This window comes from Nelumbo nucifera, chromosome 4, assembly GCF_055504915.1.
Source record: "Nelumbo nucifera cultivar China Antique chromosome 4, China Antique-T2T, whole genome shotgun sequence".
NCBI lineage: Eukaryota > Viridiplantae > Streptophyta > Magnoliopsida > Proteales > Nelumbonaceae > Nelumbo > Nelumbo nucifera.
The window spans coordinates 5807404-5833414 of NC_142652.1; the positions used below are offsets into that span (position 1 = coordinate 5807404).

A 26011-nucleotide genomic window follows, 5' to 3' on the forward strand; every position below is an offset into this window, starting at 1 on the left:
GTCCACCTTGTGCATTATCACTCACCTTTTGACTTTGTATGAGAAGCACTTGCTGGTACTCTTCTGTCTTTGTTTGTTTGGTTATCTCTAAGGCTCGTTCATAATAAGACCTAAACCGATCAAATTGACTAACCCGGTCTGATCCAATTCGAGTTGGTCGGTTTTTCTTTAGTATCGATTGATTTTGGATTATAAAAAAATATAAACTGATAGTTCGGTTCAGTTTTGGTTTTCATGTACGAAAATCGAAATTGAATCGACTCGATATATTATATATATATATATATATATATATATATATATCTGATATATTTCAGTTTAATATATATTTCAGATATATATTTGTGGAAATATATATATTTCAGCTTTATTTCAGAAATATATATATTATATATAAAATATTAGTTTTAATCCATCAAATCATTTTTATTTTTTAGGCATCCAGCCTTTGTTTTGTTAGACTTGAATCCTTTACTGCTCACACCGAGAGAATCATTCACAAAACCGACCCAAATCGATTCAAACCAACTATGTCAGTTTTATTTAGTACTAAGTCAATTTCGGTTTTATTTCTAGGTAAACCGACCAGGTCAGATCAGTTAAAAAAACGCCAATAAACCGACTCAACCCGAATCGTAAACAGCCCTAGTTATCTCTATTACTCCAAAATATATATCACCACCATGTGATGGTTGTTTTATATAATTACTAATAATAGCAACCATCTAACAAGTAATAAGTAATAACCACTTCAATCGGTACCGGGTCCACCACCATTTCCTCAACCCAAATATATTACAAAGTTGCTGTTCCAGTCTTCCAGAAGCTGAGCTCATACAATGCTCACCAGCAGATCCGATTTTACTCCAACTCAATAAAACCTGATAACGCTGATTTATAACCTGAAGTTAAAACAATCCTTCCTTGATCTTGAGTAAATAGAGATAGGAATGACTTGTGTATGTTTTGAATATATTATTAATTGGGCTCGTTATTTTGCAAGCTTTTAAGAAAAGATTCTTTGTTTTGTGTGTCTCCATTAAACAAGAGAAAAAACCCAGGAGACAGCGTAGCATGGAAGCAATATTGGGGTTTGTTCATTTTTGTATAATCTCTAGCCATAGAACAATAGAAACAATTATGGGGCAAGACCAATCATGATATGCCACATCAGCTTCGCGTGAAGAGAACTGATGTGGCTTATCTCTATTAGGAGTAGGATTTATAGACGATTAGAATAAATAAAATTACAGCTCCTATATGAAGGTGTAGGTCCTATATCTATAACTTGGAGACATGTCCTGTTTCTCGAGGACAGCGACTCACCGTCGAAATTATTCCAATCTAAAAGATTGGCGAACCGTGTTCTTACACCAATAGCACTTGACCCTCATTATATTTTGTCTTCTTTGTTCTTGATTGCATCTGTGTGTATGTGTTCTAGGTTGTGAAAAAAAAAACCTAAGCAATCATCAGCATGATGATGACAAAGAATAACAATATAAACTAGTTAGTAGTTACATGTATTCTGCACCACTTAGTACATTGCTCATGAGAAAAAAGCAAAATTGGAATTTCTTTTGAATTGAACATGGAGCTTCACTAATAAATGGTCTACAGAATTTTCACCTTGCAAGCTAATAGGAGAAATCGAGATCTCCGAATAACAAACTTCCTCTCAAGCTCCTGTTACCTCAACCTTTTTCTGTTCCACAGTATCCAAAATATGGCTTGTTCGATCCATTTAGACAGTGCACACGGGCGTGTATGTGTGTATGCTGTATAAGAGAGAGGGAGAGAGTTGAAATATGATAATGATACGTGTGGGACAATGCCCAAAGATGGATATCAATACAATCACAAATATGGAAAATGGGGATACTATTCTTCGTCATCATCTAAGCCTTATCCCGACTATATGGAATCAGCTATATGAATCCTGTTTCACTATTTCCTACTCTTCAGTGCCATACATACATACAGCCATACAGGAATTAGTCTCCCATATAATATGCTTATACCATGCTTCTATATCTTAGTTTTTAAAACTAAATATCATTTCTCACTCATGTCCTTCCAAATGTAATTAAATTTGACACAAGTGTTGGTGCTATAGACTACATCTAAGTGTTCGTGTAGTATCCAGTATTATAGTTTTTTTAACTGCAAGTTAAAGTGTTTCATTAATTAAAACAAACAAAGTACAAAGCCAGCCCCTATACAAGTACCTGTACAAGGACATAACCATATCTGAACCTATACCAAAATTACAACCAATATTATAACCTTCTATAGCTTTACAAAAAGAAAACCAGTCATAAAAGGGTGATCCGCCAACCAAGATAACACCATCCCAACATCTTTACAACCACCTCCCCTACATTCTGCCTTCCCTCAAATATTCTACCATTTTTTTTCACACTGCCCAAAAAACTGTTGCTGGAATAATGCTCCAAGTCACCTTATTAGCCTTACTCAAACCCCTCTGGTACCAAGCACCCATAAAGCTCTTCACATCAACTGGGAAACACATCTTAACACCAAATGGATCCAGCCTTTTGTTCCAAATCCAATAGACAAAATCCCAACTCAATCAAAGACAGTGGTTTCCTTACTTCTGCTGCACATGGGACAACCAAAATCTGCCACTCGTAAGCCTCTTCGGGAATTGGGATCTGCTTTCACTTAGGGTGCCTCACAACCACCTCACAGGCACATCCCACTGTATTGGGAATATCCCTCGTAAATAATCACACAAATATGGGAGATGTTACTGATGCACAGTGGGATGTATCTTGAGGTCGGTGTGAGGCACCATACGTGCAGAGCAGATCCGGTTTCCTCCTGTCACCAAAGTGCTTTTTGATGCCACATCAGCATATCAGTGCTACTAACGAATTCAAATCTACCCCCTATCTACTCCTCATACGTGGGTGCCTCACTGTCACATCTACCATGCATTGGGAACATCTCCTGTTAATGATGATTTATAAGTACGAGAGATGTTTCCACTACATAGTAGGATGTGCGCGTGAAATGGTGTGAGGAGCAGATCCGGTCTCCCTATTGCCTGGCGCCCCAAAAGCATCCCACTCAATGAGAGGCCACCAGCTGTCCTCCCACAGGTACTCTACCCTCAGTACATGCAGAGTTAATGGGACAGCCGTTAGCTCTAAATCTACACCCAAAACCAAACTCTCGACTTGGACCTAGGGCTGTTCACGGGTTGGGTTGGGTCGGTTTACTGATGTTTTTCCAACCGACCCGACCTGGTCAGGTTACCTAAAATTGAAACCAAAACCAACCCTGTGTTAAGCAAAACTGACTTGATCGGTTTGAGTCAATTTGGGTCAGTTTCGTCTCTACGTAGTGGTGACTCAATTGCTGTTCATTTATGGCTCTACATTCCCAAAGGAAGCCGACATTTCCTTAATGTTTTGTGACCCATCTATGGATCCAGATTTTGTGGAGGGAGCAGGGTTTAAGAGTACTATTTGCTGGAGTAAGATTTCAATTTGCAGGAAACTATATAGTGGAAGGATCAAACTATCAAAACCAGCCAGATCCAACAAAAGCGAAGAAGATGCTCTCTGCTACTGTAGATAAGTAGTGGTGAAATACTGAAATTTAAGGCAAACATTTATTCATGTACTCTTTTTTTATTCACTGATGGAGTGATGGGTCTTGAGTCACCTTTAATGTTTACAACATACCTCCTGATGAACTCGATAGTGATGAACTAAGTAGGTTGTAACTACTAATTAGGAACTAACTAATAAATCGGTTTGGATCGGGTCGATTTCGATTTTCATGTATGAAAATCGAAACCAAACCTAATCATCGGTTTATGATTTTTTATAACCCAAAACCAACTGGTACTGAAGAAAACCCAGCCGACTCGGATTGGTCGGTTTAATCGGATTGGGTCTTCTTATGAACAGCCCTACCTGGACCTATGCAACCCTGCATTTCTCTTATCCGGTCGTCTCTAGCGCCAATTACCGTTGCGGCAGAAACACTAGAGGTACGAACCCGCCCCTCTCATCTCATCTCTCTCTTATATTCTTTATTTTTTAACTTTTTTAATACCAAAAGGATCACGACGAGCACTTGACTATTCTACAGGTGCATTTTTTTCCTCCTCATCTTATTTTTTATTTGTATTTTTCCCAACCTGTTCTATGTATTTATTTTTGATAAGTTCTTTTTTTTTTTCAATCCAAAACAAAGAAGGAGAGGTTTCACCCACCACCGGCCATCTCCGGTAACCACCAGTAACAGTATACATGTGTGCATTTTTTGCTCTCTTCCATCTACTCTTTTTTTTTTTTTACATTTGCGTTTTTGCCAAAATATTACATTGATATATGTTACTGATTTTTTCTCCTTATTCATCATATAAAACATGAAAATGGTAACTGATGTTGTTTGATCCAAGGTGTCCTGAACCAACATTGAAGTTAGATAATCCTGCCAACTGGCGAAGCCAATGTAGAAGGACGAAACCGCGCAGCAAGATCTGAAACTAAGAAAGTGATCAGAAGCCCAAGGAGTTATTCCCCGGGTAGACACTCCAATGCTCAAGTCAATAAGAAGAATGGGTGGTCGTGCTGAGTAGTTGAGAGAAACGTGTTGGTCTGACCAGAATAACGATATGGAGTCTGAAGAGTCAAAAAGTCCCTTATCTTGAGTGGAGGTTACCTACTTATAGCTGAAAATCCATGTCTGATTCGGATGAGGCTTTTGGGGTTGTCGGGATGAGGTTATCCACCGAGGTCTTTGGGATAAGACCTGATTCCCAATGGAGCTGTCCTTATCCGTGCAAGCTCTCATTTCTTGGTCATGCTTATCCTTCCTACTTGGTGTTGATGTGGCCGAAAAGATAAGACAGCCGTAGAGATGACACGTGGCACTTGTTTTTGCCAGGCAGAAAATGGTACTTGTGTTTTGAAAAACATACTTCCTAAAAATTTTTACCCAAACAGTTTTTAAAGCAAAAAAAACCAATGAAAAGTATTGTATACATTTTGTACTTTGTTATTTTTAAAAGTATAAAAATAGAACTCTATTTTTTATTTTTTGTGGGCACAGATTTGCCCCATAGAAGCCGATCTCCTATCCAAATGGCCTAATCATGTTTTAAAATGTCAAACTGACGTTAAAAGTGCCGCCAACAAGTTTATGCTATCTTCTGCGATGATACCAGAATCTATTGAACAAGTTGGCTGAACTGAAAAGTGATTTTTTTTTGGGTAGAATACTTAAAACCTCCCTTGATATTTCGCCTAAATAGTAATACTATACCATCCCCTCACTATTTAAATTGGACTTGGACCTTCTCTCTTAATTTTAGGATCAGATTGACATGAAATTAATTCAAAGAAAAAAAACCATCATCTTCAATCTTGGAACAGTGAACTTGGTTGTTCATATCACTGCTGTATCCAATTTCTGCCAATGAAGTTCTAATAACATCTCACACAAGGGCATTTTTTGAGATCGACTTCTATCAGGACAAATGTGTGTCCACACCATTCTAACAGCTTTTCGCAATTTTGCATTGGGAATATCTCCCCTTGAAAAAAAAGCACACAAATACGAAGGTATTCTCAATGCAAAGCAATAAAAACTGCTCGAATGGACTTTGCCCCGACTGAAGCCGAACTCACATTTTTCTTCACTCCGAAAATCAATTCTCATCTTGTGATGAAAATGATCAAATCAACGAAATACAGCTCCTGAAAAAGGAAAAAAAACTAACTTGTGTTCCAAACGCTGGAATCAATTAACCAAATCACAGAGGAAAGAAGGAAAGTAAATTGTGAGAGACTATGGCACAAGCCACGTTCATTGAACAAGATGTGACCCAATCATTTCGATTGTTGAGTGGTCACACCATACCTGCGGTGGGATTGGACAATTGGAGTTTTGGTTATGAAGCTTCTAACTCTGTCTTCACTGCAATTGCTGAGGCTGGTTATAGACACGTGGACACATCTTCAGAGTATGGAGTTCAAGAAGTTGGATATGCACTCAAGAAGGGCATACAAGCAGGTGTGGACAGAAAGCATCTCTTCATCACATCAAAGCTCCATGGTGCTCTGACTTGTCGCCAAACAAGGTAAGAGCTGCTCTAAACAACACTCTAAAAGAACCACAACTCAAATATCTTGATCTTTATCTGATCCATTGGCCATCTCAGCGACTGATGGCTTTTTGTTTCATATCACTTTGAAGCACCATTGCGGTGGTGAATTAGACATCGTCTTCCTTTACTCGGTGAAAGGTGTTTTTTTTTATTCATACAAGACAATCAAATATGCAAAGAGGTAATGGAGGGCAAAGTTGGAAATTCAAGAACAAAAACTTTAAAACTGCACATGACATCACGTTCTAACAGACATGAATAGAGAATTAACAAATGGGAGGTTTTTGTTGCTGATATCTTTTGAGAAGGGAGGTCTAAGTCCATTTTGAAAAATGAGGGGATGTTTCAGTATTTAAATGAAATATTAAGGGAGCCTCAAGTCTTTTACCCTTACTTTAAAGAAATCCAGCAATCTGATTAAAGCCTAATTTGTCCGTGATGGGTATATTAAACTTCTTACTTCCTCTGTTAGAGATAACGTTTGATGCTTCTGACAAGGATGGTCTTATCCCAAGAGAGGGGTGTTTCAGTTCAGTATTTAGACCAAAAAGCAAAACTAAGGCTTGATTCTAAGACTAATTACTTCCGTCAGCTGGTCCCCAGTCATCATTTTGCAACCGAAACGGTCCCATTTTTCTGCATGCATGCTACTTCAGCACATGAGGATAAAGTGATAACCATTAACCCCATTTTTCTGCAGTTGCAAACTTAAACTTAGAGCTTCTCAAGCAACTTTCAGGATGTCAAGAAAACCAAGGGAGTCCTTGCTGAGAACACCGTTTATTTTCTGCAACTAGAACTATGGGTCCCAGAAAGATACGCCATAAATCAAGTATTATCGTCACTAGCATTGCTGCACCCAGTGCATCAACAGCCACTCTAGGCAGGTCCCACGTATCACCAGCTTTTTCGTCAATCCTGTTACAAAGTTTGGTTTCATTCAAGAAATTCAGAAAACAACTTAAAAGGTCTCTACGAATTTACTCCACATGTTTTAGATGTACATGTGGCACTTATCATCAATTTGGACCATCATGCTGGGAAATCCGGAATCCATAATCATATTTATAAGAACTCATCAATGAACATCCAAAAAATAAAATATGCACAACAGAATAAATAGAAAATAGCATGAAAAATGACTGGGAAGAAGTCCAAATGCCATATGGCAACAATCTTCCAATCAATGTTTCTACCGTTCACAGGCCACTCGGATTGATCTAATATTGGGATGGTTTGGGTTTTCAAGCACAATTGCCATGCATACAATGGTTCTTACACATAAAATGCCAGATCCCTCTAAATATAAGTCATGAAATAATAATATAGTGTGTGTGTGTGTTATTTTTGGGTCAATTAGAGTTTTAAGGCCATGTTTGGTTTGAAGGAAGAGAAATGCAGGAAAACCTATACAATATTTATAAAGGTTTCCTTTCCTTTCCTTTCCTTTCCTTACTTTTTCCTTAAAACCAAACATAGCCTAAGAGAAATGGGCAAGGAAAAGAAAGCAAGGAAAGTTCAAGGGGACCTTTGTCACAAATGAAAGTTACGGGGGTAATTGTCACTGACCCCATAGTACAGGGGGTCACCGTTCAACAAGCATACCATGCTAGCTTTTTTAGTCATATTAGAACACAATTGGTAAACTACAAAAGGGAAGTGCAGAAAAAATGCACGATAAATTCTTACCTCAAAAACATTGGGAAGCTTACGACAAAATAAATTGCATAAAATAAGGATCCTACTTTGTACATTGATGCTCGGTCCACAAATTGATAATAAGGGAACTGCAAATGTGGGAGGAGACAAGTATTACCAACAAGCAATATGATTCAGTGCTTCTTGTGCCAATAAATATTTCAAACAAAATTCTATCAGACTTTCATTGGCTGAGGCAAGCACTGCCTTAATAAAATACTTTACCTCAATAACAAAGCTAATACTCTATCATGCATTTACCAAATGGGAGTTCACTTTAGTAGCCAAAAAAGGGAGTTTACTATGAGATACATAATTCTCTTTCTGACAGTATTCTCAATTTCTCACAAGAATTCATTATCAACAAAAGATTTGATTTGTAGAGTAGAATGGAATGAATGGCCATCACATCTAGACATCCATGATTAGGTGAGATTCATATTATTTTAGTAACTTAGAGAGCTAGGTTAAATCAGGCAATTTATTCAGATACAAGAAGTGTTGCAAATTTGGAGAGTCGAACTGATCAGAGAAAAAGGTACAACAAGGATCCCAAAAGAGAAAAAAGATGTAACTTTGGACTTCCTCTCCGGTGCTCCCAATCTCCCATGCCTTGGTTCATAGCCCAGACACTCATTCAAATAAAGTTTTCTGTTATGCATAAAAGGGCAAGGATATTTAGGATCGCTCATTCTTTCCCAAAACAAACTATTTAGTATCAAATCTTCATAGTTTCCAAATCCATGATCTTCTACATGAGAGAACTGGATGAAAGGGAACACTTAATATATCTGAATTTGGGGGATAAATCATAGTTCTGATTTTTTTCTGCACACTTTATGCTCATTGGTCAGTAAATCAGCAATCTCTTGCTGATGTCATTTGGAGTAGGCTATACAAAACATGTTAATGGCATTCAACTCTATCAAGGGATATACCTTCTATAAAAATGAATCTTCAATTCTTATATCACTACCTTAACATGACATCCTTCCAACTCCTATCAAATTTACCTATTCCTATGGATACCATAACTGAAGTTTTTTGCAGAAGACCTAATCACCTTGAAACTTGAAAGAGTTAAAACTTTTACCTGTTCAGTCACCTCTTATACCTAGCGCTATAACCTATAAGTTCCTTTAGGCTTTGGATGAATCTTTTTTTTTTTTTTTTTGAGAAAGATAACTGATATATATTCAAAAAGAATAAGGCAAGTTGTACATGAGAGGAAATGCACAAATCAAACACAAAAGGCCAAAAAAAATCCCATAAACCTTTAGAGGCAGATTTTCCCTATGCACACTCACCTTAGCTAACAAATCGGCCACCTCATTAAGCTCCTTCAGAATCCATCTTAGCCCAACTTGCATCAATGCCACCATATCCCTGGCTTCAGTCAAAAAATGAGCCAACCTCCAAGGACCACTGTCCTCTTTCTAACCATTTGATTTTATTTGTTGAATCACCTTATACAGATAAGGACAACATGACCAGCTGTTTAGCAGTCCTTAGCCCTGTTAGAGCAGCTAAGATTTCAGCTTCAGAAGAATCAGCAATCCCAATTGGCCCACTAAAGGCCCAGCAAATGCTGCCACCCATCAAGAACACACCTCCAGTGCCAGCCTCACCATGGTTGCCCACATAAATGCAATCAAAATTAAGCCTTAGCTCTACCACCTACACCCTGATTGAGGTCCACAGACTCCGAACCAAGGATAGGGACATCAGAGTAACTGAAAAATCTCCACAAACTTCCTTTGGAGGTCTCCCAAAGAGATGCCGCTAAAAGCCTCAGAATTCATAACCTACAAGTTATACAAATGAAAAATGTGTGCTTCCTGCTCTTGATAAGAACCAACCTTATTATGAAAATTTCTCCTGCTTCCCTCTTCCCACACCTCCCACATGATTGCATGTGTGATTGTACCACAGTATATTTTTCCTCTGTTGCCTAAACCTCTCACTTGCCACTAACATAGCACATCTTGGATATTCTCAAGAGTAGCCCAACTATTATATCTCATCAGATTTAAAAAAGCATTATTTTATAGTAAGAGTAAAACTTTCATTAAAAGGAAAAAATTCGTCTGATTAGGTTTTAAGGCAACACCTAGATACAATGCAACAATGGAAAAAAAAAAGAAAGATAGATCATGACCAGTCGTCCAAATTACATATTTGTAATCCCAACACCTCCCAAAGTCTGTCTCCAAGATCTTCTTTCTTGACTTGTGCAAATTCAGGCAACACCAAAACCCAGTGTGAGACAGATTACCAACAGCTGCCACCAGGCCTTGTCTTCAAATAATCTTCTATTCCTTTCCTTCCAAATATTCCAGCAGATGGCAAATGGAATACAGTTCCAAATCTACCTGGCCATCTTGCTACCTCTAAGTCTTGGCCATAAAGAAAAAAGCATGCCACAAACGTCTTGCTACTGGCAATGGATGAGAAGCTGATCAGCTGATTTTCCACACCTTCTTAGTGGGAAAATAGGTGTCTTAGGGAATTAAAAAAAAGGAATTAGTAGAGAACTTACTAGATGGGTGGACTTTCCAGATATGGTCACAAGCAAAGGGGGACATTTAGACCTCTTAAGAGAATCCAAGAGCTCCACAACTTCAGAAATCTCAGCTTCACTAAGAGGCCTTCTAGGAGACAAATTCCACGTGGTTCCTTGTTTAGACAAAAGGATCGAGTGGCACTCTTATTCTGAGACACACCAAATAAAGGAGGAAAGGTTCAGCAAAAGGCCTTTTCACCCCACCAAAGGTCAGTCCAGAATTTAATTCTATTCCATTTCCACCTAAAATCTAGTTAAATCAATAAAATAGTTGTAGATGTGGGTGATGCCTTTCCAGGGATTAGAGGGCTTGAATCAAGTACATATATTTGCTTCCTATCCCTGCCACTTGTCCATCTCAATACTAGTTATGTTGATTCCTTGGTGAAACAGGATTCATGTAGCTGACCCCATAGAGTTGGGACAAGGCTTGGAGGATGATGATGATGATGATCTCAATGTTCAAGTTCTCCATGTCCCCTTACTGCAGTTTCAAACTTTCAACAGGTCAGCAGCATACCCACAGCTACATACCTCACAAGTCTATATTTAATGTTTCCAATGGGCAATAGATCCAACCAATGAAGAATGAAATTATAAGAAAAGCTAATAGTGATTGCAGTGGTGATTCTAGGAACACTATTGGATGGGCCTTGGCCCTTGGAGACTTGTTGGCTTCCTATAAGAGATTTGCAACCTTTCAGCCTCCTTGAACTTCTCTTTTAGATGGATCCAAGGGCAATGAATTCAGTTGCTGATGCTCTAGCCAAATCTGGGGTGGATAGGGATTTTTTGTTAGTGCAAATACATTGTCTATGTAATTCTTGATGTCACTAGAGGCCTTTTTGTTTCTTGGTTCTACATTCTCTCATGTACATTCCCCTCCCCCCTTTTTGCCTTGAAATGAAAGTTACCCAGTGTTTTAAAAGCGCAAGGGCCAATTTGCGCCTGAGGCGCAAGCCTTTTTATGAAAGGCACAAAATTACAAAAAAAAAAGCTAAAAAATAAAAATAAAAAAGTCAGAGAATTCCAAAAAAAAAATAAAAAATGCAAAAATATTAAAAAATATTAAACATAATGTTAATAAAAATATAAACTTATATTTTAAAATAAATGATTTAAAAAACCTATTATCTAAAATTAAAATACATAAACATAACATGTAAAGTGTATTCAAATGAAAATTTAAAAATAAAAGCAAACATATAAAGCATTTTCAAGCATGTAAAACCCACACTCTCTTTTTTTCCTTATTTGCATTGCTTCAAGTAGTTAAGAACTAATTATTTGCATTACAAGCTTTACCAAATGTTGGTGGAAATGAGAGATATTTTGATAAACTCATAGTTGCACTGATATAATTTGCATGTCAATGTATCTACATGGCTATAATGAATACTTCCATTCCTTAACCTTGACATTTTCATTTTATGTGGTATCTCAGTCTTTTAGTATTGATAATGCATTGCATTAACATTTTGGTGGTTTTACTACATGATTTCATTTTGTAATTGTTTCCATCATCAAGTTGAAAATTCCTACTCCGTTTGGTAGTTTCTTCCTAAATTTCTCATAAAGTGTTTTCACTTCTGAAGCAAAAAAGGTTTCCTCAAAACCAGAATTGAGAACTTTGATGATGATGGGGATGATAACAGCAATGCCAAATATGATGGAAATGATAATGATGTGGGAAAATCATAGTATTACAGTATCACTTACATTAGAAATTGCTAAAGTCTCCAAGTACGCTATGAAATAAGAAAGAGCCAAAATCCAGGCAGCCTCAGTAACCCACTGAATTTGCTCTGGTAGGTCTGCAATAGAATACCGTAGCCTGCGAAGTGTTATATTTGATGTCACATGGTAAAATAGGAAGCAAACATGAGTGAGAAGGAATGTTGTGTGTGGAACCTGCGCAGCATAGGAAGAAATGTATATAAGTAAACTTTTCCATTTTGATAATAATCAAAAGAAATTTCATTAATAAAAAATGAGAATGCATAGCAAGGAGGGGGTGATGAGCTGATATCCCAACTGAAACAATTAAAATCAAGAGCAAACTAAAAACTACACCAAAATCCAATTTCTAATATCAGCACATAATCTTCCATGATTCCTCTTCCCATTGAAAAGTATTCCATTGCTTTTTTTTTCTTCTTCAAATAGCTCTGCATATAGAAAAAGGAACACAAAAACTTTTGCCTTCGTACTTCCTTGGAGATATGGCCAAGAAGAAAAGGTTTCATGGGGATGAACAAGCCAAAACGCTTGTAATCTATACAATGAAAAGCAGCCGCCCCAAAAAATTTCAGCAACTCTGCGTGAGATAAACAAACATCTAAAATCCTCTTCATTACAATTGTACATTACCATCACAATTAAATGCCATTGCACATGTAATAAAATTTAACTATAAAGCAACCATTGGTGCATTCCTTCCACCAACTTGAGTCAGGGTCCTAAGGAGAAAATTGTTCAGATTCAAGCTTAGTAGAAAATGCACTCCTTGTCCAGCTGCTCCAGCAAAAGTCTTCCATAAGAAAGAAACTAAACAACCCTGTTACCCCTAAATTCAAAGAATTAATCAATGGTAATGTCTTTAGAACTCAACCTCTGGCCTGGGATGTGCATCACATAACTTTTCAGCATCACTCCAATCATCTTCTAAAAATCTATTTCTTGAACTCTCCCCTACCTTGAACTTAGTAAACCCCAGAAAAGACTGCTGAAAACAGAAAACACATGATCCCCTTCCAAATACTGACACCATATAATGAAGAAACCTCACTTGAATTGTAAACAAACTTGGAGAGATACATTTCATGTGTTCAAATCTCCAAAAAGTAAATTAGCTTGTGGAAGCCAGGAAGTCCAATAAGGTCATCAGATAGAAGTTACCTAACTAGACATTTACATGTTCTTTGTAAGAATTAAATGCGAAGTCCAAAAGCCACCTGCTAGACTGTATGTTATTTCTCTCCAACATCCTTATTTGTATGCATTGGTAATGGACTACATAATGGGGGTATCCCTCCCCCAAACCCTAGACCCCCAACCTTAGTGAAGGCAGGACTTGATCCCAGGTCTCCGCTACAACCAGCCAGAGATCTTACCAGCAGGCTAGCTAGCACCTTCATTGTCTCTTTTTTTCACCCTAGAATCAGGGCCTAGATATACAGAAGGTTACAAAACCCTCCATCAAATGCATTGAAAGAATGACTGCAGAAATAGAAATTATTTTTGTCTTGTTTACAAGAAGAGCCACATCATGAAACATTACTAAAATTGTAACAAGAAAGGAAAAAAAATACTCCAATAAAAGGAACTAGCAACAAAGTTAAACAATTTTGTGGCTTACATTGTTCATCTTCCACGATGGAAAGGTATATGAAGCTCCCAAAACCGAGAAGAAATAATGTGTCCAAAAATAGTTTCCAACATAACTGAAGATTACAATCCAGATACTGGCCTGCCAGAATAAACATAGTCATTGTCACTGGTAATTTACTAGGAAACCTCACTTGGTAAAGAAGTTGAGAACCAAAGCCACTAGATTGGTGAGTGGAACATCTGTAACTGGACAAGGGATAACTAATGTCAACAGATATAACTAGCAAATAGATCAGAAAAAACTTCTGTATATACAAATTGAATACAAAAAAGCTCCTTTTATGTGTCAATCATAACTAAAAGAAATCAAAGATCACAAATTTGCATGAAATTTTATTACTATTAATTCAAAATATAATTTGTTATTAGCATAGCTATCCTGGATTGGGCATTGCATATCAGTCAGCACATAAACACAGTTGATGAACAAACTGAAACAAATTCATTGAAAAAAAAAAAATCAAAACAACACCTGTAAAGTAAAAGAAAATAGATATCCATAGTCCATACCATTGGCATGATTCTAGCAACAGACTTAAGCTGCTGGCCGGCCCCAGGCCTAATCATCAGGCACAACAGTTTTAAGCCCAAGTGTGCCCATCTTTCCACTAAGTTATATCTATGTTGTGAAGTTAAAATGAAGCTATCATTATTTACATATATTCACTTTCCAATTGGAAGAGAAGAGTTTCAGATTGCCAGGAATATAAAAAATGATCAAATCAGCTACCAAGGTCAAAGCCTTAAACTTACTGTTCATCCCAGTTCTTAGGAAACCAGATAAAAACAGTAGAAGCATTTAGACCATCATTTGGACCATCAATATTATCAAAACAGACTGGGTAAACAGTAGACCGTTTCCTAGTCAATGTCTTCTACTTTATATATAAAAAGGCTCTTGGAAAGTACAAATGAAATGTTTATATTGACAGGTTAATTATCTTTACATTTATTTACTCATTTTCATAATGTTCCATTCAGGTGGTGATTCAGTTACATCCCATTTCCCCAACTAACGGACAAAAAGTACTTGTTTGAAGAAACAAATTATTTAAGGACAAATTTTATCATTACATATATGGTATGTTTTGTCTTTTCATTGGGAACATGCCATGTTTATATTTGCGTGTAGTAAGAATTAGGCAATCTAAAATACATACCTTTACCCAGTAGCGTTCCTTCCAACACACACCCCTATCAACCTGTGGGACAAAATGCTCCATGAAATTTAAGAAAATTGGAAAACAATAACAAGTAAACTACTGCATGGACTCATCATTCCATCAACTAATAAAAGAAGACATAATGGATTTTCCTATTCAAAAAAAAAAATGGATGTTCCTATTCAATGAATAAATAAAGTGAATAAGACATTAAACCTAACCAAAAATATAGAAATTTTTAGAATTTGAAACTCAAAATCAGTTTCAGTATCTAGAGGATTAAAATCTGAAAGACAGTGGAAGTAGTAATAAGGGAATAATGAGTTGTTCCAAATCAAGAAAGTGAATAATAAACATACCATGAGAAGACAGCAGAAAATAGTATTGATAAACAAGAAAATCAAAGTTGCATGAGTAAGATAAATGAAAGGCTGACCTTCCCAACAAATAAAAGTGGTATTAAGAAAGACGGAACTGCAGACACCAGTCCAAGTAGCAGGTATTCCAATTCAGTAAAGTTCTGTTTATTAACATAGAAATATGTCATTACAGTATGATTATTAACAAGAGAATTAAAAATAAAAGGGGCAATCATGTATCTTTCAAGTTATCTGCGCAAGAATTTATCCAAAAAAGTTATCTGGGAAAGAAAGTACTTGTCATCCTGATACCATAAAAAATGTTGAAAACTCAATTATACCTGATGAAGGGTGATTTGGCACGACCTAACAGGAAGGGGACACGTAAGCGCGATCTGATTAAAGGATGACAACTCAGCCAGGCAGGCCCTGTTCGCAACATTCGCATTTCGAGTACCCAGCCACCTCGGCTCCAAACCCGCCTCGGCGTAGAGGCACCTCGGTATCCAATCCAATTCGGGACTGAAGAATCAAAGTTCCAGCTCGGAGCTAACGGGCCGAAGCGTCATATAACCAACTCCGAAGACCTTCCCAACAGATCCCGAATCTCTTGGGATCACGATGAGCCAACAGATCCTGAATCTCCCGAGGTCACGATAAGAACTCATCCCGGTTCCGCCTTAATCGGAGATGGACAATAAGCCTCATCCACGTACCGCCCTCCTACAAAAGTGGAACCAACCTTATCTCTACAGCTCGGAGAACCCGGAGCTCTTTCGTGAAGCCCACGGCTACTCCAGTATATAAGGACTCGAAATTTCAAGGCAAAGGTACGCGTGATTACTCTACTCTCTAGCACTCAAGCATTCAACTCGCATTTACAGCATACTCACTGACTTAAGCATCGGAGCGACCTCGCCGGGTTAGCTACCCTGGGTTCTCTGATAGATTGTTTTGCAGATCGATCTAGCTCGCCGTCCATCTGGAGTCCAGATCGCCCTCCGGCTAGGAGTAGTCAGATCATGCACCATCAATTGGCGCCGTCTGTGGGAATTCGATCGAAAGGTCATTCCTATCTCTTTGCAGCTTCAAGCTCAACTTCAACTTCAATGGCATCCTCCAGCCACACCAGGAAAAGCGTCGAGATGAACACCACTGAGGTACTCACCACCATGCAGTAACTGGCAGCCCCGCCCTCGAGCTGACTTGTGGGCATGTCAGCCCATTCCGCGACTTTAGCAGGAAAAACGTCGTCTTTACTTTTGAGGAGTCCGAGCCGCGGGGTCATTATGCTCTCCTTCGAGAACTGAGGCTCGGGCACTGAAGCACTCTCGGGCTCACGAGGCGAAGCTCCCTCATCCTAGTCTTCGTCCAGGTCCACAACAGGAGGTTGGGGACGGATCTCCTCCTCCGGAAGCTCGACCGAGATCGGCTCCTACGCAGCGACCTCGGGTGGGGCGGGAACTAAAGGACCGGCCTCCCGACGTGACTTCTTTGAGGCCTTCCCTTTCTTCCCCCTCTGAAAGCTCCTCAGAAGGTTTTCTGCATCGACGTCCGGCATAGCTTTTGCAAGAGAAAAAGGAAGCAGTTAGTCACGACTTGACGTGGGTACAAAATGAGAAAGAGTAATATGAGCGTTGAGGTGGAGGCCTACCAGGAGGACTTAGCCCAGCTCGTAAAATCTTCTCCTCGGCCAAGAAATCTTTCATTTCCAGGCCGAGGTCCCTCCAGGAGTTAACGACCACCCTGGTCTCCGTATCTAGCCTCACCCCGAGGTCCTTGATGGCCACTCGCCAGTGAGTCGGGAAGGGCCACCCCTCAGGGTTCCAGACGAAGAAGTACCTCCTCTTCCAAGTCGGTACTTTGTTCGGGCTGCCGAACAGGATTTTGAATCCAGAGCGGGGGGAGATGTAGTAACTCTGTCGAGTATCTCTACGCAGAATTCTTCTTGATCAAACAGATTGAACTAAAGGTGTCTAAGGAAAGAGGTCGGTTATACTCGTGGAACAAAGAGATCGTGCCAACTATGGTTCGAATGGCGTTCGGGTGTAATTGGTCGATGGTAATATCAAAGAACTTAATAATTTCTATAATGAAAGGGTGGAGTGGAAAGCGCAACCCGGCTACGAGCTGCTCCTCAAAAACCACGAGATCATGGTGACCATGAACCCAAGGGTACTGACCCAAAGGAATACTAAAAGTAAGGTTGTCAGGAAGACGATAACGGGCTACCAAGGACAGTAACCTGTCCGAGGTCATAGTGGAAGGCCCAAAGTCATCCAGATCCCGACCCCGAGAAGAAGATGGGACCCCTTCTCTGGAGGTCGGTCCTTCCACCCGAGCTTCAGGTTCCTCAGGCCGAGATGGCCCGACTTCGGGAAAAGGTGTTTCTCCTAAGAGGTGAGGAGAGGAACTATCTGGCGAAGAGCTGACCTCGCCAGCGGGAGCCGAGGACTACACCTCGGCACCCTCAAGCTCACTAGAATCACTAAGAAGCCTATCTATACTAGCACTAGACATACTGGAATAGGAAAAGGAAAGGAGAACAAACTAATGAAAGAAGACAAACTCGCCAAAAGGACGAAAACAACCTCGGAACACAAAGTAAAGAGTGGTGAGCTAAAAGACTCAGACACGACCTCGAGAGAGCTCAATCACAAGATTTTTGGCAAAGGAAAGGGGCCCTTCGGCCCCCTATTTATAGTTCACCGCATGGCGATCAACGACCGAGACCTGTGCGATCCAACGGCTCCCATGAAAACTGGTTGCACGACACCTGAGGATGAAAACGGTTGAGCGCGCTCTGTGACATCCGCGGAATCTATAAACAACATGACGAAATCGGTTGGGACCCCTGGCACGAGGAGTGGAGGGCAATTGATGAAGGGTGATTTGGCACGACCTAAGAGGAAGGGGACACATGGGCGCGATCTGATTAAAGGATGACAACTCAGCCAGGCAAGCCCAGTTCGCAACATTTGCCATTCAGGTACCCAGCCACCTCGGCTCCAAACCCGCCTCGGCGTAGAGGCACCTCGGGTGTCCAGTCCAGTTTGGGACTGAAGAATCGAAGTTTCAGCTCAGAGCTAATGGGCCGAAGCGTCGTATAACCAACTCCGAAGACCTTCCCAACAGATCCCGAATCTCTTGGGATCACGATGAGACAACAGATCCCGAATCTCCCGAGGTCACGATAAGAACTCATCCCGGTTCCGCCTGAAACGGAGCTGGACGATAAGCCTCATCCACGTACCGCCCTCCACCAAAAGCGGAACCAACCTTATCTCTATAGCCCGAAGAACCCGGAGCTCTTTCATGAAGCCCACGGCTACTCCAGTATATAAGGACTCAGAATCTCAAGGCAAAGGTACGTGTGATTACTCTACTCTCTAGCACTCAAGCTCTCAAGCATTCAACTCGCATTTACAATATACTTACTAACTTAAGCATCGAAGCGACCTCGCCGGGTTAGCTACCCCGGGTTCTCTGATAGACTGTTTTGCAGATCGATCCATCTCGCCGTCCATTTGGAGTCCGGATCGCCCTCCAACTAGGAATAGTCAGATCGCGCACCATCAATACCCTCTCTTTGAATTTCATAAGGATTAAGGAATGCTAATCCCCATTAAATGAAGAAAAAAATCATAAGCATTTTGCAACATCCACTCTCTGAATTTCATAAGAAATACTGATCTCATGAAAATAAAGAAAATAACATAAGGAAAGAAAAATGAGAAATAGTAAGCTTGTTGCTAGGCCATAGTATGTATATACCATTCTATCTCAACTCCTTCATGTGCACCTATATCCATTTATAATACAAAGGGGAATAAACATGAGCTCACCAAGGTCAAAGGGATAAGCTTTGCATTTCTCTCAATCAACAAGTAACTATTCTTAGTTTAATATGAGAAGCTATCTATAATGCACAAATCCAGGTCAACTTCAAGTATAACAATACTCAGCAGTCAAACCAAAGAACCCTAATCAATTTCTACAACAAAAAACAATATTAAAACTATTCCCTGAAAGACCCAATATGCAGATTTGAAATGAAGGCAATCCAAGGTCCATTCATAATAATTCCTAGGTACCATTTGAAAATCACGGCAAATATCAGCTTCGATGAAAGCAGGTAAGTCTCACTACAATAGTACAATTTATAAACTAAACATTTAAAACAATCAAAGTCTCTCGAAATTGAAGCCATAATCTTAGATAAAGTGTACATGTACTTGCATTATAATTTCTAGATAATTAAAACAAACGCAAATTCCTCTTTACATACTGCAAATGGATAACTAAATTCTTTTGTAACTAAAATAAAGAAAAAACAACTATCAAGCTAACTAGAGAGAAAACACATTCAGAACATGCCTCGTATAGTTTGTACGGAACAACGATCCCAAGACAGAGTGTGAGCCAGAAAGGAGTGTACAAAAGGAAAAATATCTCCCCCCATCTCTTGCTCGGATTAGGAGAGAACCAGAGATCCGAAGACGGAGCTACTTCTAAACCTGCGCATAATCCCATCAAAAGATGCCAACTTCTATAAACCCTATAAGGATTAAGCTAAAAATTTTAGGATAAAGTTTACCGCCCATTGTACTCTGATGATCTGGCCGTCAGCAGACTTAGCACTTCGAGCAGTGGATCTCGGCGGAACAGCTGTGAATACAAAAAGCCCTTTTAAGCTCCACTGATACAGTGGTATTCGACCTGTAGATCTTGACACGTCAGCAGACTTAGCACTTCGAGGGCCAGATGCATCCCGGCCGAGTTCAAATCAGACCCCCCCGGTCCCACAGCACACCTCCGCCGTGCATTGATAACATCTCCCCACGATGACAATTTTTGGGATTATCGTAGAGAGATGTTTTCAATACACACCAGGAATGTGATCTGCGACGTTGCGAGGGCAATCTTGTGGGGAGTTCATTTGGTCTCATCCTGGCCAATTTATACATCTTAACAAGTGATGTCGGTTCGCCATATGCTCTCAATTACTATTCCTTTTAAGCAATTTCGACTATAAAATAGGGCTCCGACATTGAGGTAATACACATTAGAAGTCTAAAATATAAGCTCTCTTCTTTTGCTTAGTCCAATCCCTCACAGTTTTCAACTAACTTGATTATAGGAGACTTTGCTCCTGGGATAATTTTTGGGGCCTCTGACACCTTTCCCTAAACATGTTGGATCAGTTAGCCTTGAATGCTGAAAATTATGTTGTTGCCCTTAGTTCCATATTTGATAGCAATAAATTGGCGTCGTCTGTGGGAAATGCCTTCAAACCTTTCCCTCAAGAAAAAACTAATCTAACTTAATCGACTAGTGTCCCTAACATTCGAAACTTAGTCACAATAAACTAGTTCGAGCTAGTCCTAAGCAAGCTAGACAACCTGGCCCATCAATTAGACAACATAGGGCGCCTGACAAAAAGCCACCAATAGAGTAGCCACCCCGCTAGAAGCCATGTACAACGTAGTGGACGATATGCCCATACTATGCTATGCCAACGTTTGGGGGGCCTGGAAGGGGACGATCCCTCGAACTCTGATAGCAATAGCCGACGAGCTAACAAGCCCCCTTCCAAGACCCCTCGACTCCCCAACTGAGTGGGCCGACCCCATAGAATCCCATGCCAATCGCAAGAATCACAACTACAGCACTGTCACATTGCGACCAACTAGGACAATAGCAGGCGTTCAAGCCACCATAGCCCCCCTCCAAGGGCGGGAGGCCAACACCACGCCTCTCCCCCACCAATCTTTGACCTTCGTGACCTCTTCAATGATCTCTACATTCTCAAGGCACATGACGTATCAGCGTTTGAGCACTATGGGAACAAGCCAGGCCCCTCCCGCATACAAGAGAACTTGGATCATTCTAGAGCAATTATGCCCTACATTGACAGTGCCTCAAAGGCATTCAAGCACAAATCCATGCCCTTCAGAACCAGCTTCGACAGGTAATGGAGGGCTGAGGTGACGCTTCCACTTGTTGCCATGCCTCATCCAGCTGAATGGAGGTGTTTTTATCTAAAATGCCCCTCACATTATTTTTTATTATTATCTTAAACTCCCCTCACTTTCGGCATATAATCTTAAAATCACCTTCAATTTTTTATACCTCCATAGACATCGCTGTCAGATGCAATTTTTATCTAAAACTTACCTTCCGTTATATCACCGTTAGTTGAGCGTAAGTCGTATTGGGCTCAGATCCGATTTCAATTCAATGAATCGGCATCCGACTCCAATCTGAAATTTGATTAATTGTATAAACAGTGCAACCGATCTAATTACATAAATACATCATTCAAATATAAAATAATCAAGTTAGATGATAAATCGAACAGATAATAAGAGAAACTAATAAATGAAAGGAAATGAAAAATTAATTAGCTGACCATCCAAAGGAAATAAAAACAGATCACATGGTGATTTTGAATTCTAAACATTCCCATCACTCGTGTATCCGTGTTTAGTCGGGTACATAAAGCGTATTTTCATTAACTTTAATTTTTGTCTTCATAATCCCTTAAATCCTCATTAGCGTTGAAAATGATGTAAATTTGAAACTTTAGACTGCATTTGGTTGCAGTGCAAATTTATATATACTCATGTAAACTTAAGGTAGTGCAAATGATTTGAATGTAAATCTTGATATTTTTTAAATTTTATTTTAATTTTACAGTGAAGGAAAACAAGACCTGAAGTAGAATAATGTGAATCCAAAATAAAATTATGCCAGAATTTGCATTCTTTTTATTTACACTCCCATATATTTGTAGTAATGCAAATAAAATTGCATTGCAATCAAACAATAACCTATAGTCATCCAAATCCAATAAAAAAGGAAGGAAATAAAGCAAGAGGACAAATGCTTATATAATTAGGCCCTGTTCTTTTTAATTTACTTGGGCAAGTGAGTTTATCTGAATAAGTATTTCAGAAGCAAAAATTGTCTGAGTAAGTTCAATTCCAACATTCTTATTCAGTGTAATTTATCTTGATAAAGAGAGAGATGAGAGGGAAAGAATATTATCGGCGACCAAATAAGCAACTTACCCACACTAGGGTATCGACTAGTCAAGTGGCTGATACTCTCCGAAAAATTCAATTATTGTAAAACCCAATATAATGGGAGATCATGGACAATTATTCAATTGACCAACCTCAAACGTAAAATACGAGCAAACAAACAGGGCCTTAGATTCTATAAAACGGTATAATCCCAACTGTCCCACATCCATCAAAATTTGTCCCGCCCATGCCCAAACTTGGTTAATTGTTATTGACCATCCAAAACAAGGTATGTGGAGATCGGATGGTGGTGCCGATGTTAACTGGATCCATTCCATTGTACTCTCCAAAGAACCCATATTCAAAGTTTGTTCACGTGTACGAAGCGAGTTTTGAAATGCTGCATTCAAGATGGACTGTTGAGAGAATTTTTAGAAATGTTATGTTATCATATATAGATAAATTAATAATTACATCTTAATTTATTTTAACTAAAACCTAAAACATGGGCATGAATAAATAAACTGCCCAAAACGTGTCCAGCCCAAAAACTGTCTCAAGACTTTCAACAACCCATACTGTTGGACCCCAACAGCAAATGTAAACTCATTCCAGTCCCACCTGGCCACTGTAAAGAGTGGCAAAACACTCAGTCCATTGCTCACTCGTATTGACCCCAACAGGAAATGGAATCTACTCGTGCGAGTAGATCCCACGTGCGAGCACCCATTTCTAGTAATTAATTACAGTAATTTATTACTATATAATTATCAATTAATAACAATAATTACTAATTAGTTATTAACTAATAATATTAATTATTAATTAATTACAGTAATTAATAGTGTAATAACATGCACCCATTTCCAGTAATTAATTACTGATTAATTATTAATTAATATCAATAATTACTAACTAATTACAGTAGTTAATTACTATAATAATAATTACTGGTTATTACAGTAATTTAATAAATATATAATTAGTGATTATAATTAATAATTACTGTTATTGTAAATATTATTAATAAATAGATATTTACTTAAATCTTACTTTAAATTAAAATTATAAATACTATTAATAAATATAGTAATTATTGTTATATTCAAAATAATAAAAATGTTATTAAAAATATTGTTATTGATTATTTAATAAAATATTATAATTACTGAATATTATTAATAAATGCTGTTAATTTAATTTAATTTTGGTAATTATTAATTTAATGAATATTGTTAATAAATCCTATTCATAAATTTAATAATTACTGTTATATTAAAATTAAATAAATAATATTATTAAAACTATCATTAATGATTATTTAATTAAATAGTATAGTTACTTACTATTATTGATAAATGTTGTTAATAATGTTCTGACAATCGACGGTTCGACCATTCGGTTCAAACGGATGGCCCGTTTTGACAACAAAAATTACAAATAAAAAATTACGGAACCATTATGGCCGTCGGTTTTCGGGTTGACGGTTCGATCATCCGGTTCGAACGAACAATCCGTTCTAACAACAAAAATTATAGGCAAAAAATTGATTTTGTGAGGTCCATTAAGTAGTATCATACGTGTTATGTCATTTGAGCGTGTGACTCATACGACCCGAAAACGGAAGCGTTCTGGCCACCAGTTATTGGATCGATGGTTCGATCATTCAGTTCGAATGGACGGCCCATTCTGACAACAAAAAATTATAAGCAAAAATTTACGAAACCGTTTTGGCCACTAGTTTTCAGGTTAGCGATTCGATCGTCCAGTTCAAATGGACAGTCCATTCTGACCAACAAAGATTACAACAAAAAATTTGAGTGCGTGAGGTTCATTGAGTAGTATCATACATGTTATGTCATTCGAGCATGTGACTCATATGACCCAAAATTGGAATCGTTCTGGCCACTGATTTTTGGGTCGACGATTCAATCATCCGGTTTGAATGAATGATTTGTTCTGACAACAAAAATAAATAAATAAATAAATAATAGCGAAAAACCATTGAATGGGTCAATGGGTTGACGATTCAACTATTCAGGTCAATGGGACATTGACCGATTCAATGGTTTTTGCCCAGGGACCAGGATTGGGGTAAAACGGAACTGGTTGCCTGGACAGTTTCCATTAAAAAAAAAAAACAAAAAAAACAGACGACCCATTTTGACAACAAAAATTACATGCAAAATATTGAGTGTGTGAGGTCCATTAAGCATTACCAATATGTGTTATGTCATTGGAGCGTGTGACTTATACAACCTGAAAACGAAACCGTTTTGGACACTAGTTTTTGGGTCAACGGTTCGATTTTTCAATTTGAACGGATGGCCCATTCTCATAATAAAAATTAAAAAAATAACAAAAAACCATTGAATGAGTCAGCGGTTCAACCACCTGAGTCAATGGGTCGTTGACCGATTCAGCGATTTTTGGCTAAAAACCAAGATTAGGATAAAACGGAATTGGTTGCCTAGATGGCCGATTATAAAAAACAACCAAAAACCATTGAACAGGACAACGGGTCAATGGTTTGACTACTTAGATCAATGGGTCATTGACTGATTCAACGATTTTTGGCTAAGGACCGGATCAACGGGTTGATAGATCGACAGTTCCATTCTAGCCCCTGCGAAGCAGGGCCCCTCCGCTAGTTTAATCAAGTAATATTATATTAATTTGATAATAATTTAATAAATTAATTCATATTTCTTGAATAGAAAATTCATGATTGATCATGACTTTATAAATAAATACAAATTATATATATTTATTATATATAAATAATGTATATTTCTATTATATGTAAGAGTATCGAACTGAGTTCGGACCCGGATTAGACTAATTTCAAAAAGCCTAAGTCCAACCTAAAAAAATAGTTGGGCCTGGTATTTAAAGCCTGAACCCCCCACAGACCTAAAATTTTGTCCAAGCCCAAAAAATATCGGGCTAGGCCGTTGCACTACCCGGCCATTAACAGGTCTAATGACGAGTCTCACTTTTATGGTGGATTCCGGTCTCCTGGTGAGATGTGTGGAGATCCCAACTAGGGGTGTCGATCGGATTGGATTTGGTCCAATTCGATCCAGTCCAATGTGAGTCCATTATAAATGAACCAGGTTCAATCCAGTCCAATGAATGTTTTGGACTGGTTTAATTCAATGTATGGACCATCCAATCTGTTCAAATTCATTTTGATTTAGATTGATTTCAATCCAAACCTGGTCCATTGACACCAATTTTCTTATCTTATGTCAATGAACCAGATATTGGCTTAATCCAACCCAATCCAATATAAATTTATTACGGATGGACCAGATTCAATATAATCTAACAAATATTTTGAACCGAATTGGTCCAATTCAATATATCTTATTGGTCCGTCCAATCCATCCAAATTGATTTTGGACTGGATGAGTCCAATCCAAAACCGGTCCATTGACACCCTTAATCCCAACTCCACCTTTGCTATGCATTGAATAATTTGAAATTTATAATTAATTAAGTCATCAATTTTTAATAAATCAAAATGGCTTAAGAAGAATATTCCATATCAAAGGGTTTACTCCGGGGTAGTTGTTACTACCGCTATTGCTGTAGTTGTTTTCTGAAATATTTTTTGAATTAATTTATCAGTTTGTCACATCCCATTTTTCTTTATTTTA

The 26011-nt window shown here is 38.4% G+C and overlaps 1 protein-coding gene across 3 annotated transcripts; it reads right to left on the reverse strand.

The window, feature by feature from the left end:
* Nucleotides 1-6565: 6565 nt before the first annotated feature.
* Nucleotides 6566-20057, reverse strand: CPI1 (cyclopropyl isomerase). 3 transcript variants are annotated; one of them, XM_010250646.3, is made up of 8 exons: nucleotides 19919-20057; nucleotides 19699-19838; nucleotides 15399-15482; nucleotides 14960-15001; nucleotides 13768-13878; nucleotides 12129-12320; nucleotides 7838-7935; nucleotides 6566-7066 (listed from the first exon to the last, which is right to left on the reverse strand). In XM_010250646.3, exons 1-8 carry the CDS (start codon nucleotides 19923-19925, stop codon nucleotides 6892-6894), a joined length of 849 nt encoding a protein of 282 aa, XP_010248948.1. In that variant the 5' UTR covers nucleotides 19926-20057; the 3' UTR covers nucleotides 6566-6891. The 3 variants fall into 3 exon arrangements, with proteins under 3 accessions (XP_010248948.1, XP_010248950.1, XP_010248949.1); XM_010250648.3 differs by lacking the exon at nucleotides 15399-15482; XM_010250647.3 differs by lacking the exon at nucleotides 14960-15001.
* Between the last annotated feature and the right edge of the window lie 5954 nt (nucleotides 20058-26011).